At 36.7% G+C, this 17,874-nt stretch overlaps 1 protein-coding gene across 3 annotated transcripts in view; it reads right to left on the reverse strand.

Annotated features, from left to right (window-relative positions):
- LYST (lysosomal trafficking regulator) overlaps positions 1–17,874 on the reverse strand; it is a 204,136-nt gene that overhangs the window by 139,744 nt on the left and 46,518 nt on the right. For all 3 annotated transcript variants that reach the window (XM_072409083.1, XM_072409085.1, XM_072409084.1), the window contains 5 exons: positions 10,509–10,905; positions 9,241–9,382; positions 6,058–6,231; positions 5,224–5,384; positions 4,941–5,131 (listed from right to left, as the gene is read on the reverse strand). In XM_072409083.1, the coding sequence (XP_072265184.1) occupies positions 4,941–5,131; positions 5,224–5,384; positions 6,058–6,231; positions 9,241–9,382; positions 10,509–10,905 (1,065 nt within the window). The remainder of the gene's footprint in view (positions 1–4,940; positions 5,132–5,223; positions 5,385–6,057; positions 6,232–9,240; positions 9,383–10,508; positions 10,906–17,874) is intronic.

Below are 17,874 nucleotides of genomic sequence, written 5' to 3' on the forward strand. Positions count from 1 at the left end.
ATAGGTTGGAGATCCAAAATGGATTCAGCTAAAGTTTTCCAAACACAGGTTATATACTCATTATTAAAGATGGTAGAGAGTTGTGTTGTTCTTTATTGTCGAAATTGTTCAAAAAGTACATACGTGATGTTGTATGGTAGTCAGGGGAGAAGAAAGGATGAGACTCAAAGGAGGGTTTATCTATGTTCATTTAGAAAGATATGAAGGCTCTTTAACCCCCTGGTGGTCCAATTATGTAAGTATTTTTATGCCAAAAGCGGTACATTGTTTTGCATGGGAATTTGGTGTTATATTATTGTTAATATTGTAGGCCTATAATTCTTAGAGCAAACTCCCGGGTATGATAATGCTTGAAACACAAATCATAAAAAATATAATATCATAAATACCGTATTTTTGCCATATAAGACGCACTTTTTCTTCCCCAAAACTTAGGGGGAAAGGTTAGTGCGTCCTATACGACAAATGTGTTAAAAAAAAATAATTAAAATATTATACTCACCCGATACCCGATCCCGCGTGTGTTTCTGGCTGCAGCGTGTCTCTCTTCTCTCCTCTGCCAGCATCGTGTTTTCTCCTGTCTGTAAAGCAAAGCGAAAGAAGCCGGCACAGCGCCACCTGCTGTTCCCTGTCCTAACTGCCGTACAATAGAAAAAAAGCACAGAGTGATCAGAAGGGGAGTTTGAATGACAGAGTGATCAGAAAGGGAATTTGAAAGGTACAGAGTGATCAGAAAGGGAATTTGAATGGCACATGAGTGATCAGAAGGGGAATACCGGTATGAATGGCACATGAGTGATCAGAAGGGGAATAATCTTTCAGAAACTTTTTTTCTAGATTTTCCTCCTTTAAAATTGGGTGCGTCTTATATTCCGGAGCGTCTTATACGGCGAAAAATACGGTAATAAATTTTAAAAAATAATGAAATCCTAACAATCAATGTAATTTAAAAAATTTATCAAATCAAAACCAATGAAATTTGTCCAAACAAGGGTGCAATATTGATGATAAATTTAAATTAAATACCTAGTAGACATCCTGGGTGTGGTAAATTTTAAAACATGGTACTGTACAAAGTCCAACGTTACAATCAGGACAGTAGAACCTCTTTTCCTTTCAGATCTTCCTTCCACCGCATCCCTCTTTGAGCAACAAACCATGCACATCCTTGTAGGTGCTGCCTTTTTCTGGGTTGGTGGGATGTACTCCGTGAAGTGATGAACAGTCAGGCATACTGGGTTGACAACTGCAACAGCACAACGTCTAGGTCTATTCACGGTCTTTGATGGTGTTTGGTGGTTCTTGACAATGTATTCGGAAACTTTCCAAATGAAGTCACAGTGATTCGCAGGCCTGTGACTCTTTTGCGTGTAGAGAATGTAGGCATTCCACAAACATTGCTCAAGAAGATGCCTGAAAATATTTTTGTAATACTTCTTTTGTTGTTTCCTCATCGCTGGGTGGAATGTCATTGCTTGGTCAGCTCTGTTGACACCTCCCATGGAGTTATCGTAGTCAATCACCACTTGTGGATTCATTATTTCTTTCCCACCTTTTGCGCGTACCGTAACAGTGCAGGCACTATGGACTGTACTCATTAGGCACACGTCTTTTTTGTCATGCCATCGCAGGGCCGTCATTTAGCCTTTCTGCCAGGCAACCATGTCTTCTGTCTTCAGCTTCCTTTTTTCAAACATTGATGGCAGATTGCGCTGGTTAGCCCTAACGGTTCCATACCCATCTGTTTTGTGTTGCAAAAAAAAACTCAAGTTCAAGAGACATGTAAAAGTTGTCGGTTGTGACACAATAGTCCTCATTTAGCAATGGCTCAATGAGTGAGAGAACAGAAGATGTTGCCAATCCATAGTTGCTGTATTTTGGGTTGAATTTTGTCCCTTTTCCAGTGTAAAGGACTAGATTCTATATGTAGCCAGTTGAGGATTTGCACAGCATGAAGGATTGCATGCCAAATCATGCTCTCTTTGATGCAATGTATTGCACCCAGCTGAGCCTCCCCTTGTGGGCCATTAGACTTTTGTCTATGCTGATGTCTCTTTCTGGCACATAGGTCTGTTGGAAATATTTAAGAATCATTTGAGAACTTCCCAAATTTTTTTGATTTTTGGTGCAGGATGGGTAGTCTCATCAAACTCTTCAGTGTTGGCAAAGTGTAGATATTTCATGATCAGGGTAAATCTGTATTCTGGCATGACTGTGGCAAAGAATGGAGTGGCAAGTATTTTATTGGCAGACCAATACCACATCTGCAGGGGTTTGCCCACAACTCCCTGAAGTATCACTAAGCCCAAAAATAGCCAAATGTCATCTTTGGTCACTGGTTCCCATTTTCTGCCTCTTGCAAACCTCAGGTGTGGAGCAGCTACTTGATGTGTAAAGTACCTGTTTGTCTCAGCAACTATTTTTTCAATAACCTCATCGGTCAGAAACAATCACAGGTTTGCTAAGGGGTCGTCGCGTTCAGCATCAATTTTCATACCAGGTGCTCCAGTAAAAGGGAATCTTGGGGGCGCTGCCTCAGTCGCATCAAGGTCAATAGAGCACCAAATCGCTATCGCTGTTTTCTAGTTGATCAAAAACTAGCTTTTGGGCTGGCGAGATGCCTTTTGGATGCCATGGATGAGGTCCAGTCTCCAGTAAGCAGTCAGGAACGTTCAAGGTCAAAGACAAATGCTCAAATGATGAAATCAGGAAATGATGAAAAAGATCAGAAAAAGTTAAACAAAGGTTAGATCAAGGTCAGGGCTAATAGTGGAAAAACTGTAAATTAGGGCACTGGACAAAGCTGTTTTATGCACTAAAGTTATACTTTTGCATGATTTATTGTATTTAACTTTGATCAAGCATTTAATAGCAGATTACAAGGTAATCTGCTTTTAAATTTCCATGCCTCCCCAGCGTACCAACGCTTCCCATTGAGGATGTGATGCAGAAGCCGGCCGGGGATCGCGGAGGATGCCGCTGGATCGAGAGGAGGAGGTAGGAGTTTTTTTTTTTCCTACCCTAAGTTTGACTCGGGGTTACAGTTTTTTGTATGGTAAATTCACCGGGTCACACTCGGGAATACTGCCAGGGAGGTTAAAAATAGTTCTTCTGATGAAGCAAAACAGGCAAAACATTTCAAGAACAGAGACAATTTGAATTAATGAGATTGTTAGTGAAACGATATTAAGCTTTTGAAAGCAAAATAATTATTTTCTGTATAAGAATATTGTCCTACTTTTTATATAATTGTACTGTTTTTATATATTTTGAATACATTCTTAATTGATTTTATGAATGCCTAGTTAAGTTATTAGTAAGGAGGTACAGAAAAAATCCCAAGTTGTACATCTGTGCATCTGTTGATATAAATTGAAATTAATGAAGTTAAATTAAAACAAAATTCTTTTATAATACTTTGTTGAAAATCCTTTCCAGGCAAATCTTTTTTATAATACTTTGGTAATATAATATAATATTAACATTTGTTAATATAATACTTTTATAATACTTTGTTTTCTTTTCGAGACTGTCTGAAGTCTTAAAAATATGGTCATCATCAGACAGAGTTACCCTCCTTTAAAATGCTTTGCAAGGCCTTTACTGCAACAACTTTCAGTTGCTGTATGTTTGTGAGTCTTTCTGTCACAAGTTTAGTCTTCAGCAGGGGAAATGAGTGCTCGATTGGGTTGACATCAGTTGACTGACTAGGCCATTAGAGAATATTTCATTTCTTTGCTTTAACCCCCCTAGCGTTCTAATCCTGTCATTTTTTTGATGCAAAAAGTGATCCTATTTTTTTTTGCATAGAAATTTTTGTTTATATCGTAGGCCTGTAATTCTTAGGATTAACTCCCGGGTATGATAATTATATTTATTTATTATAATCATAAATTCTAATATAATACATAATTATAAATAATAATTTTAAAAATAATGAAATAAAAAACAATGTAATCCTAAAATATAAAATTTAAAATGTACTTTTATTTTTTTTCATGTTGTGTGGTGTTTTTGTACTGTTAAAAACATTTTAAAGCAGATTACATTGTAGGCTTTTCTGTGCTGCAGAGTTCACCAGTCCAACCTTTCTTTCCTCAGGGTGTACCAAACTGAAGATTTTGCCACTCCTAATATTCTATCAATTCCTTTAAAATGATGGTCCATTTTACCTGCATAGATAGCTCCTCTGATTGCATGTTGCAGGTTCACAGTAAAATCTACCAACTGCAAAATGTACCAGGAATCAAATCCAGACCTTTTATCTGCTTAATTGAGGTTGAAATAACAAAGGTTACATACGTTTAAAGTCCATTGTCCAATTACTTTTGGGGCCTTTTAAAAAAGGGTTTAAAAGAGCTGTAAATTCCTAAACACTCTCCAATTTGGATGTGGATACCCTTAAATTGAAGCAGAGACACTGAACTTTATGTACATAATGATTAAAATGATTAAAATGATTATAGTCAAATAATAGGAAATTTTAATATGGTTTAATAAGCAGGTAAAAAAAATTGTGTGTCAGTGTCTGAATATTTATGGACCTAACTGTATAAACTATACCTCCAAAATTGTCATTAGTTTTATTTGAATTCATTTTATTATGTTTTTTGTTTTTTTTTAAGTAAAATGTATTTCTATAGCACTAACAAATTTATAAAGTCTCTAAACAGTCCCTCAAAAAAGCTCATGATCAATCCTTACTATTGTCTAATGTCTCTACCAATCCATAGTCATAGTCAGCTCAATTTTAAGGAGAGATACATCTAGCCAAATGTGTTACTGGTATGTAAAATCTAGGCATGGTTACTGGTATTAGTCTATCAAGTTTGGAAATGTCCAGATTACAGATATCATTTATATGTAAATACATAAAAATGTTCATTCACTACTAAAAAAAAAAAATCAATAAAATAGTAGATAGTAGTAGTTAAACTTACCGCTAACAAGCTCATGTCACTTCCTTTGCTTTTAATTAAAAAGTCACAAATCTGCTCATTCTGAAGAATTTCTTTGGAAATGTACTTGCAATTATCCATACTACTGTTGCCATACTTGCAAGTCATTAATGATGTAAAATCTGGACCTTGACAATACAGATCAAATGCTTCTTCTGCACCCAGACTTGGACCTAATAATGAAAGTAAATTTTTTTGTGTTCGGCATTTATTTTAAAAATTACCAACAGCACACATTTCAGTTTATTCTGTTCAGCAGACTCACCATTAAATAGCAGCAAATTTCCCAAACTCATCTGTCCTGCCATACCAATTATATCTTCTTGAGATGAAGTCTGATGTCCAACCATACAAAACGTTCTGTTGCTGTCAGATGATAGGCTTCCTTTTCGTGGAGGAACATATTCTACAGCCACTTCTGATTTTCTATTAAAAATAATAAATCAAAGGATAAACAAATGCACTGCAAACAAATATTAAATATGATCAACAAAAACAGGCTATCTGCAATGATATTTTCTCAGTCTCCTTTAGTTATTTCATAATAAACTTTCAATCTCTAAATTTCTAGTTGTGCATCAAAAAAGGTAAGAAGCACTTGCTATGGCTAATTCTAGCTTATATGGAGGGCCTTTTTCATCACTTCTTGAATGTCCCCCAACATGGCACAGATGCAATGCACCTATAGTAATAGGCTGTATAGATGTTTTTTATATTTGTACACTTAAAAGCATACAAAGTATATAAAAACACAACATAGAAGAAACAGAAGCAGGAAGTAAACACTCAAAGTTGTGCGTTCTGATCTGATCAAAGTTTATTATCAAATCATGCCACTAACGTTTTTTGAGAGAAGCATTAAATCCATAATTGAACATTCCTACAATTGTCATGAACCAATGCTCTACCACAGTCAATGGCAATACTTGGAAGGGAGCCGACCAGTTTGGTGTTCTGACGGAGATTTAAACTGGGGACCCTAGTACTGGAATTAGTTCTAGTCACAATGTCATAACTACAGTGAAATGACCTACAAACCTGAATGCGGTTTTCAAAAAACGAATTTAAAACACATTTTTTATATATCAAAACAATATACCTTCGTCCAGAGACCCACATCAGTATTTTGCTGTGAACTTTATTCCTATTTTCTGACAGCTCTTTGTATGTGAAGGCCAAATGTTGCCAGTGTCCAGGATGTAAAACATTTTCTTGTGTTTCAGATTGTGATAGGAAGACACATTTTAACTCATCATTTATATGTGTGCACAACCTGTAAAAGAGAACAACTATTATCACTTCTGGTGTTTCTTCAATAGATCTGTTTTAATACTGTCTGGTTAGGAGGTTTTATAGTTCTGATATATGTCAAATATCAGAAAACCCAAATCAAGCAAAACACACATACACATAGATAGATTTTTCTTTTAGAGGTTTACCAACAACCAAAAAGTGAAAAACAATCACAAACAAGAAGTATGTGTTGATTTTATTCGGACTGGATTGTTACCTGATTTAGGGAGAAAAATACTGTGCAGCACTACCCCTGTAATCATTGTGCAGAAAGTGAATCCCTTCTAACATCTACACCAAACTTTTGCTCTATCTACAAAATAAATTTTCACCACAGATGTACCATCAGATCCACTCCTTTCTAAACGTTTTATACGCAACTTTGGGAATCTGATTAGGGACGATCCTTAAACTTCAGGTAGACAAACTACAAAGCTTTTTTTTTTTTTTTTTTTTTTTTTTTTTTTTTTTTAAAGATGGTACCTAGTTCCCGACAGGATTTCTCCTTATCATCCTAGATCCCCCCCACCATGGTTTCATGGGTGCGCACAGAGAGGTATATTGGAATATATGAGTTTGCTTTCTAGACTTTGCTAGGACAGAATGTGCATTGTTTAGAAACACTGACCTACCTTTACCCAAACCAATCAAAAGGTTATGCAGATTCTGTATACATTACTATTCATTATATACATGGTTAACCCTGTATGTTCCCAGTTACAAAGTCTTACATTCATTTGTACATATTATTCTGAATTGTATTATACATTCTTATCTGTGTGTGTGCCTAGCTACAAAATCCTATTAGAAATATATTCATGTTGAGATTATTGTACATTTTATCAGGCTTTGTTACCCTGTGTGTGCCTAGGTACAATTATCCAGTTCTCTGTATACTCATTTGTACAAAGCTTTATGTATTGTTTTATACATTCTTAACCCCGTGTGTGCAAAGTTACAAAGTCCATTGGGTGTGTATTCAGTACACAGAATTCTATGTTCTGTTTCACATTAACACTGTATGTGCCTATTATTATTATTATTATTATTATTATTATTAATAAACAGGATTTATATAGCGCCAACATATTACGCAGCGCTGTACATTAAATAGGGATTGCAAATGACAGACTAATACAGACAGTGATACAGGAGGAGAGGACCCTGCCCCGAAGAGCTTACAATCTAGTAGGTGGGGGAATTTCACACACAATAGGATGGGAGATATGTAGTGGTGCTTTCAATTGACAGAAGAAGACGGGTAGGCAAGTTTGAAAAAATGGGTTTTGAGCGCTCTTTTAAATGAGCAGAAAGTAGGAGCAAGCCGAATAGGACGAGGAAGACCATTCCAGAGAGTTGGAGCAGCTCTCGAGAAGTCTTGTAACCGTGCGTGTGATGAGGTTATGAGTGAAGAAGTCATTAGTAGGTCATTGGAGGAGCGGAGAGAGTGGCAGGGGGAGTATTTTTTAACCAGGTCAGAAATGTAAGTGGGACAATAACTGTGTAGGGATTTGAAGGCAAAGCACAGGAGCTTAAATTTGATTCTAAGGTGAAATGGAAGCCAATGGAGAGAGCTACAAAGAGATGCAGCGGAAGAGGAGCGGAGGGAAGGATGGATGAGTCTAGCTGCAGCATTCATAATAGATTGTAGAGGAGAGAGTCGGGTTAGTGGAATACCAGAGAGGAGGAGGTTACAGTAGTCCAGACGCGAGATGATAAGAGTGTGTACAAGAAGTTTGGTGGTCTAGTTACAAAGTCTCATTTAGTGCTTGTTCATTTGTGCATATTTTATTTGTACACATTGTATCAAGCTCTGTTAACCCTGTATGTCAAATTTCAAACCCTCAAACATTGTACAATGCTTTGTTAACTCCTGTGTGTGCCTGCTTAGAAACCCTCATTAGTTGTAGAATAATGTGTTCACATTATATATTGTATCATAAAAAAAAAAAAAGTTGTGCAGATGACATATGGCTGTGGGTTTCCCTTTCAGTCTTTACTGTCACGGAAAGGGAGGGGTCTCTCCTCTCCCCCAAAAATAAAACAATTAAAAAAAAATTGTATTTCATGTGTTGCTCTTGCCAAACCCATGTTCTTCCATTTACAGGTATGTCCATATATATTTGAACAACTTTTTTCTAATTTTGGTTCTGTACATTACCACAATTAATTTTAAATGAAACAAATCAGATGCAGTTGAACTGCAGACTTTCAGCTTTAATTTAGTGGGTTGAACAAAAAGATTGCATAAAAATGTGAGGACCTAACTGTACATGAATGCATTTGAAATACTTTATTACAAATATTAAAATAGGAAGTGAATCCCTACTAGGGCAATTAAAAAATATGGCTACAATGCACACATACTGCATGCAACTACAATGCATACCTAGAAAAAAAATTATGGTATGTATATAGATTATAAAATACACTATGAAGAATAGTTATTTGTTTGTTTGCAGAGAGCAGTACCTGCAAAAGAAACAGCAGGTCAGCAGGATGACCCTGAAAGCAGAACACAGGATGGCATTTAGAGCTGATAAGAGATCCTTGTGGTTAAGCAGCTTGAACAAGAATACAAGATGGTGGACAGTCATTTATGTGCCAAAAATGTTAGACTTGTGTTTCATCCACCCCATTAACGGTTTCTGAACCAAATATGTTTATATAGACTTACCGATGGATACGGTATTGAAGAATCTGCTTAAAGACAATTACATAGCTTAAGCTCTCCTATACAGGAGAGATTATTTATGCTAATAAAGGTTAATGCATTTCCCTGTTTTGGTTAGAATCTCTGTGCTTTAACTGCTAAGCATTTGATATTCTTTCATGCAGTGACAACACTACTTATCACTGATAAAGTACACAGGGTGAGCAGCATTATACTGCTACAGGAGGTGTGTTACTGGCACATCTAAGGACTGGCAGGCTGCAATATTTATATTTTAGGTTTATATACACAAACAAAAAGATAATTTACAAGTACCTGAAAATAAGCCGCCCTGTTGTCAAGCGAACCCAGATCTGCATCATCAATACTTTAGATCCCACGGAGAGCAGATGTATGCAACCATCATCTATAAGCCTGTCATTACAGGAACCATCTGGTCCAACAGCCTTATCAGCTTCTGAAAAGCAAAATATTCAGAAAGTATCTGAAAACTGCTGTACAATTAAAAAAAAAACATCAATTGTTGGTGGAAGGAAACAGATTTAAACAATTGTTCTATTTTTAATTTAATAATTATTTGCTTGAGAATAAACAACATTAGAAACAGACTGCTCAACATTCAAAAACTTAAATGAAGAACATTAAGTGGAGACGCACAGTGGCTCAGTGGTTAGCAATCTGGCCTTTGCAGACAGGTTCAAATCTCAGCCAGGACACCATCTGCATGGTGGTTCTCCCCGTGTTTGCATGGGTTTCCTCCCACATTCCAAAAAAAACATTCAGTTAAGGTTAATTGGCTTCCCCCCAAAATTGACCTTAGACTGCATTAAGGACATATGACTATGGCAGGGACATTAGATTGTGACCTCCTATGAGGGACAGCAAGTGACATGACTATTGACTTTGAACAGCGATGTATAATATGTCGACGCTATATAAATACTGTGTAGTAACAACAACAACAACGTCTAAAGATGCAGTGACTTTTTTTTTTTTTTTTTTTTTGGAGTGAAGGTAGAGCCATTAACATCATTTAACGTCAACACAAACTCAGGATGGATGTGAATCTATGTAGATAACCGTAAGGTCAAGATCTAGAACAAATTAAAAAACAATAGCCAAAAAAGTGAGGAGCAGGCATCAAGGTATTTCAAGACAGATATCTTTGAAAGGTTTTGTAGTCACAGGGGAGAGATGCTCACGGGTTAGGAGGGCCAATCAACCTTGCAGTGTGAGGAAAAGCCCAGCATGTCAAACATGTTGGTAGTAAAAAAGAGTTATTATAAGCCAATGATGAGCAGAAGATTTCTGCTGGATCAGTATTCCAGGTCCTCAATTCAGTCCAGAAGAATTTGAATGCGCTGTGAAAAGGGCTGTCCCCTTCCAGATGAAAGAGCGCCAAATTAAATGCATGGGTCCCTCTGGCAGGGCAGAAGCAGGTGGGATGTAGGCTAGGACATCCAGGCACAGTAACTGTTAGTCCATTTACCGTTTTTAGAAAAAAAATTATATTAGACTAAATAGAATAATTCAGAAGATAGGTATTTCCACTCCCAGCAAACAAACAATAACAAATATATTACCTGCATTTTGTGTTTGAATGTAAACCATGTTATTCTTTTTCTTCACATGTTTTCCTTTATTCAAATATTCCACGTCCAGACTGTACTCTGATTTGAGCCATATTGTAAAACTAAATCCATCTGACATATGTGGCCAACAGTTTTGGCCGACCAAAGGTAAATAGATAGGTGCGATGTGCCATGATGAAAGCAAGGCGTCACCATGCATATCTTTACTGTGCCAGACTTTTGCTCTTTTGAAGAATCCACTCATTTTTCCAGTGGTACAACCAGGAGCATTCTGTACTGTACCTGCCACTCCACCTATACATTGTTGAAGAGGAAAGGTCAAGTATTTTAGAGGTACAATGTTGCGGTTAGCCTCTGTAATTTTCAAAAATCCTTTTAAGAGCATCTCCTAAAACAAAAATAATCAGATATAAGAAATATTCTGATTAAATTCATGTTCGAAAAAGAATTAATAGCAATGCACTATACATTTCATAGTTTAGCCAACATCAAATTATAAAATGGAGTCAGGCACATGACACGAAGTTTTAAAAGCTTCCCCGAAAAACTTTATACAGATTGAACACAAAAGCTAAAACCTTGTCAAACCAACATTTTTAAGGAAACCTAAATTCAAAAGATAATAATGTCTTGGATAAACGCAATATATTTTGGAATTCCTATTTTAATTCACCAGTATATCAATTAAATTGGGTAAAAATGCAATATTTTGTCAGTCAACACAGTCTCATTGTTGAACAATGTACACCATTGTTATATTAGATACCTTACAATTAACATCCAGGGAAATAACATGGAGAGGGAGAGATGAAAGATGTGGAACGTTATTAGGTGTAGACCAGGGAAAGATGGTATAGGTGTGGATGACCGTTTGCCATAAAACACACACAAAAAAAAGCAGAAAATAGGAGTGTAGATTATGAATATTATCTGCATAAATATGGATAATATATCACCCTATCAAAGCACATATATATTCAATAATAGAAGGTACATGCACAAATAATAGCTAGTTATTAAAACAGTTTAATTAAGGAACAAAAAATGCACAGCAATACTGGTTGATAGAGATAGGACCCTAAATCAACAAAATATACAGTAAATGAAAATAAGGTTGTTAGTAGATAAACCACTGTAGTAATCTAATGATGGTTAGTATATAATACAGCAATTACAACACAGCACAACACAGAACAGACCTCCATCCTCTCAGCTCTCATTTTTATATAGTTTATTTCAATTAGGTACCATTGGGGTTTTGGATTGGTTACTGGGTGTGATTTGTAAGATGACTATTGGTTGACGTAACCCCCTCCCTAGATTGAGATCGGTTAATGTAGTTTCAGGAATTTAATGGACCTTCAAGCTTAATTTGATATTGGAATCTGGAGCTGAAATCTAACTTTAGGGGGTCAACAAAAGGTCCAGCTGGGTCATCACCCCAACCCACCTGTCCAGATATGCATCCATCTTCTGCTGACTTGGGCTTGACTGATTTATTAGCCCTTGAGGGTTCTATTGGTAACCAATTTGTTATGGGAACTAGATTGTGTTAACTGGCCCGTTTTATTATCTGTTTGCATTTTTTTGTTTGATTTTTTGATTGTTCCTTGGTTGAGGTTCTTTGATAACCACTGGTTAGGCATCCACTAGGTGATCCAGATGGCCAGTATGAGGAAAAACAGGTCCCCATGCTGAAATACAACATTCCTACCCATGCTTTCCTGTTCTACCTATTGTTTAGTGATACTTAATATAAAACCTAACTATTGGGATATGGCCTAGTGTACGTATAACTAAAGGAATATCCGGTACTACCTATACACATATATTTATACACATGCATATACACACACATACACATTTATTTACATATCTATAAACAGTGTTGGGGTGCAACAGGAGCTGACTAGGGAAGGAAATGGGTATTAGTTTATCTAATACACTGCATCACAAAAAAAGAAATATCGTCTGCTACTTGGTCTAATCTATGTGTCCTATACTAAATCAAGTGCACTGAACCCAAACCTGAAGTCCAATTCTGCCTAGGACGTCAGGATCTTAGGTTAATTATGTGTATAGGCGCGATTAGCTACATTATCTCGTTCTGCAGGTACTATGTAATCTTTATACATAACTAACTTTTGCCTCATAGTTTCATGACATTACAAAAACGCAGTTTTATGTTGCAACAACATATACAGTTACACATAATTCATCTGAGTCCTTGTTAAACACACATTTACACTTCAGAAGTGTATTAGGCACTTGCTTTTGTGTTTGTGTCTCTCCGCTGTCTCCTGTTGCAGAAACCAGCAGTAGTCATGTTGGGGTTGCACCAGCCTTGATATCTTGTTTCCATAACAGAAATGTCCAGGTGGAACCTCTCCCCTTGTTCATCACTCACATCACCCAAATTTTGTGGGAAGAAGTGCAGATGAGAGTGTAAGAAATTAATTTTAAGTGACATTTGGCAGCCAGGTTGATGGTATGCTGTTAGCATGTTGTTCACAAAGTTCAGCATGGTTTTCAGCTCACTGGTTGCCCAGAAAGTTTTGTGCAACTAGAACAAATAAATCCCAAGCAGCAAGTTCAAGTGGGTTGAGTTTGTTTCTAAATGTGGCATCATGCATCAAATTGTGGATTTGGGGACCAACAAAAATGCCTGCTTTCAGTTTAGCATCTGTTAAAAATTTTCCAAACTTGTCCTTCAGATATTGAAAACCCATACCATCACGATCCATTGCAATTACAAAGTTTTTCATTAATCCTGGTTTAATATGAAGTGGCAGAGAGTAAACTTTCTTTGAATCAATGAGTGATTTATGCTTCACGTTACTACTGACCAACAGTGCGTTCAGGTCTGGGTGGCCATTCATACACTTTGTAATGGTTGCGGTCATCACAACTGTTCCACAGGCACAGAAAGCACATTAATTTTGTATATCCCAATTGCAGGCCAAAAAGGAGTGCTACCACCTTCAGGTCACCACAAACGTTCCACTTGTGTTCTGAATAGTTATTCAATTTCAAAATGACGTCCATGGATTTGTATGTCTCTTTCATTCCCTCGGCATGAGCAAGAGGAACAAAAGTTTTTTTGATACCTTAATACAGCAACACAGCTTTCAAACTTGCTTTGCTCAAGTCTATGAACAAGCTCCACTGCTTTGGTATGTATTCACAACCCAACTTCATCAGACCACTAACGTCGGTACAGAAGCAAATGTCGTTTTGCCAGCTTATAATAACCTGCGATCATTGTGTGACAATCACGAAAGTGTGAAGTTGTTGTTCCTTTTTGTAGCAAATTCCACTCCATTATTCTGGAGGCTAACAGTTCAGACTTTCCTTTGGACAAAGACATGTTCCTTACTAGATCATCTAAATCTGATTGGCTTATAAATGTGGCTTACCCTCTTTAAACTGGGGTTCATAACATTCATAAACATCGACATCACCCTCCAGTTCCTCATCCGACATGTCACTGTCAGTAACAACAGATGTAGGAGGGACTGGCACTGTATTCTCTGCATCACGTGGCACTGGCTTTAGAGCAGATTTACAATTAGGATAGACGATTTTTGACGAAAACCCAGCAATTTTACTCATACAGAAGTCACAGTCCGAGTGATGGTCTTTTGGCTCACGCCAAACCATAGGCACAGCAAAAGGTATTTTATTCCTTTTTCCATTCAACCATTGTGTTGGCCAACATAACACACCTGACAGCAGATATGAGGTGCCCAGCTTTCATCCTGATCTCTAATTTCACATCCAAAGTAATACTTGTAAGCAAGTCTCACCCTCTTGGTTAGGGTTCTTGCGTTGATCAGATATAAAACCCTATGGAGATAGTTGGTACAGAGGAAGGCTAAAAAAAACCCGTTACAATTTGCTTTAACAGGGGAAAAAAATTCCTTTCTGACTCCATGAGGCAAACGACTCTTACCTGGATCAACAGTCTGTTATCTTTACTTTAAAGCCTTAATACCAGTTTCATTCTGTGCTGCTAGAAAAACATCCAGCTTTTTCTTAAAGTGATCTATAGTATTTGCTGAAACTACTTCCTGAGGGAGCCTATTCTACAATTTCACAGACCTTACAGTGAAGAATCCCTTCCTTATCTGGAGCTTAAACTTATTTTCCTGCAGACCCAAAGAGTGCTCTCTTGTTTTTTGTAATGATCTCAAAGTGAATATTTGGGAACACAGTTCTCTATATGCACCATTTATATATTTATACAGGGTGATCACATCCCCCCTTAAACATCTCTTCTCAAGGGAGAACTGATTCAGTTCAGCTAATATCACCTCATAGCCGAGCCGAATAATAAACTTTGACATGACTGTGTTTCAAACTTTATTATACTCATACTAATATATTACACTGTAAAATAAATTTTCATGAAAGACAATGTACTGCTGTTAGACACAAATTCAGTGTATTTCGTTTAATACAGTTATTTTGTATTGAATGCAATACAAAATAATTTGAAATTCCAGCGGCGCCCCCAGCTACGGCTGTACGCACCGTCACCGGGAACTCCTGGGAAACGTCAGTGCACCCACCGGGGGACAGATCGAGAAAGAGGACATGACCAGAGGATGGCAGGACACCGGAGGACAACAATAGGACCAGGAAAGTGTTTATTTTTTACGTTTTTTTTTTTTTTACTAACCCGAGTGTGACTTACTGCTTTCAGCTTGTTGTTTTTAACCCCAAGTCACACTCAGACTTATGGCTGGGGAGGTTAAGTCTATGATCTACCAGAACCCCCAGATCCTTTTCTTCTATTTCCATTTAGACCATTCAGAGCACGAATCATTAAATCGCTACTCTCTGTATGCAGTCTTTAAGCCAGTTCTCTGTTCATTTACAGATTGACTTTTCTAAACCTATTGACCCTAACTTGCATATTACCTGTCTGTAGGGTAGGGTGTCAAATGCTTTTGCAAAGTCCAAGTACACTATATTAACTGCTATTCCACGGTCAACTGTTTACTTACTTCCTCCTAAAAAGAGAGTAAGTTTGTTTGACATCTTTGGTCTTTCTTGAAGCCATGCTGACTATCACTTATAATATTATTTTCTAGGAGAAATTCCTCTATGTGGTTCTTTATCAAACTCTTTAGGAACTTTTCCAACTATGGATGTTAAGGTAATCGGTCGGTAGTTACCTGGTAAAGACTTTGCTCCCTTTTTCAAGATAGGAACCACATTGGCCTTACACCAATCCATTGGTACCATGCCAGTGATAAAAGAGTCTCTAAAAATTTAAATAATGGCTTTGAAATAACTGAGCTCAGCTTTTTAGGACACGTGAATTTGGACTTGAGCGCAGACATTTTCTTTTGTGTACACAGAACTAAAAAAAGGAGGTCCGCCTAAAAAGTGAGTAAATCTGCCTTTTCTTTATCCCCAGTTACCAACCCAGAGACATCCTTTAGGGGTCCTACATGCTCTAATCTAATCTTTTTGCTATTATAGTTAAAAAAAAAAATGGGTTTTCTTTTTTATTTTCTTTTTATTTCTTTTGTTATATTCTTTATTGTTTTCAAACGATGAAGGTAATCCTTCATTATATTTTTGGAATGCCCTTTTCTTGATCTTTATGGCTTTTTTAACATCAACTGTGAGCCACTTATTACCCATTAGAATATATTTTTCAGTGTGCTTGTGTAGAGCAGACTTGAAACATTCCCATTTCTGTTCTGTGTTCTTTGAGGACAATATTGTCTCCCAGTCTAAGTCACAAAGAGCTGCCCTTAATAATGGAAGATATGCTCTCTTAAAGTTAAATGTTTTATCCTTCCTGTGTTTGCTTCCTATTTACAGCTTACATTAAATTAAATGATATTATGGTCACTGCTAACCAGATTCTCTTTTATATGCGCATTTGTTATAAGCTCTGCATTGATAGAAAGAACTAGATCCAGCAGATAATCATTTCAATTTGGGACTTCTATAAACTGTACCATAAAATTATCTTGTATCAAACTGATAAATTACCTCCCTTTTGCTGTTCCTCTAGTCCCATAACTCCAGTCAATGTCCTGGTAGTTGAAATCTCCCATGATTAAAACCTTTCCATTTTTTGCTGTTTCTATCTATCTATGCTAGTAGTTGATTCTCTACTCCTTCCCTAGCACTGGAGGGCCTATAGCAGACTCCAATAATTGTGTGTTATGCATCCCCAAATTTAACTCCACCCATAACGCCTCAACCTCATTGCTTGCTCCATCAACAATTTCTTCTTTCACATTCACTTTCAGATCAATTCTCACATACAGACACCACCACCCTTTCGTTTGACTCCAGTCATGTGGAGAACAAAGCCAGTTGGTAACAAAAGTAAACTTTCTATATTTGCAGATAAAACAATGCTATATAGTAGAATAAAGTCACAAATTTAAAAGCATACTTTAATTGCTGGTTGAATGAGCAATAAAGTGGCAAATATGGTTTGATGTTGATAAATGTAGAATTTGGGTGTTCTGGTAGATTAGCTAAACAGAAATTATTATCTGCCATGAACACGATCACCTTACATAAACATAGTAATGGTCCATATAGAGAACTTGCTGCAAAGTTACTTATTTAAGGTCATTACAAAATGACATACCGACATTACTATATGACATGATGACATATTATTTGCATGCCAAATAAAATAGTTTTAACCCTTTTCTCTGGTAGAGCCAATTGGACCTTGATAGATATAAGATATTGATAAATATATCTATAGATAGATATATCTACATACCTCTATCTCAAGAACACAGCCACAAACATTTTAAGGAACAACCCCACCTCCTCTGCCACCCTCCAGCTTGCAAGTGCATTTAAATTATGTATTTAACCTCCCCGCCGGTCTAATTATGTCCGTATTTTTATGTCAAAAGCAGTACATTGTTTTGCATGGAAATTTGTTTAATATTTTAGGCCTAACATTCTAAGGAATAACTCCCAGGTATGATAAAGTTTGAAAAACAAATCATATGATAAAAAATAATTAGCTATACTTCAAATAACAACATATATTAGTGGTACTTTTAAGGTCAGTTGGAATCCAGTATAAAACCTTTATTCAAATACAAAAGAGCAACAAAAATGATAATAACAGCTGCATAGAAAACTGTATACATAAAGCATCCAATCGCCTGAATGGACACCAACAAAATTGGTGTTTAATCAGTCAAAGCGTTCCGCGGCAAAAGAGACCACTTCTTCAGGACATATCAGGAGATCTACAATATTTGGACATATATATTCAACCTTTTTATCTATATTGATAGAATGCTCTTGATTGTTCATACAACTTTCTGCAAATGGTGTAAAAACGAGCAATGGAAGG

Source organism: Pyxicephalus adspersus, chromosome 4 (assembly GCF_032062135.1).
Source record: "Pyxicephalus adspersus chromosome 4, UCB_Pads_2.0, whole genome shotgun sequence".
NCBI lineage: Eukaryota > Metazoa > Chordata > Amphibia > Anura > Pyxicephalidae > Pyxicephalus > Pyxicephalus adspersus.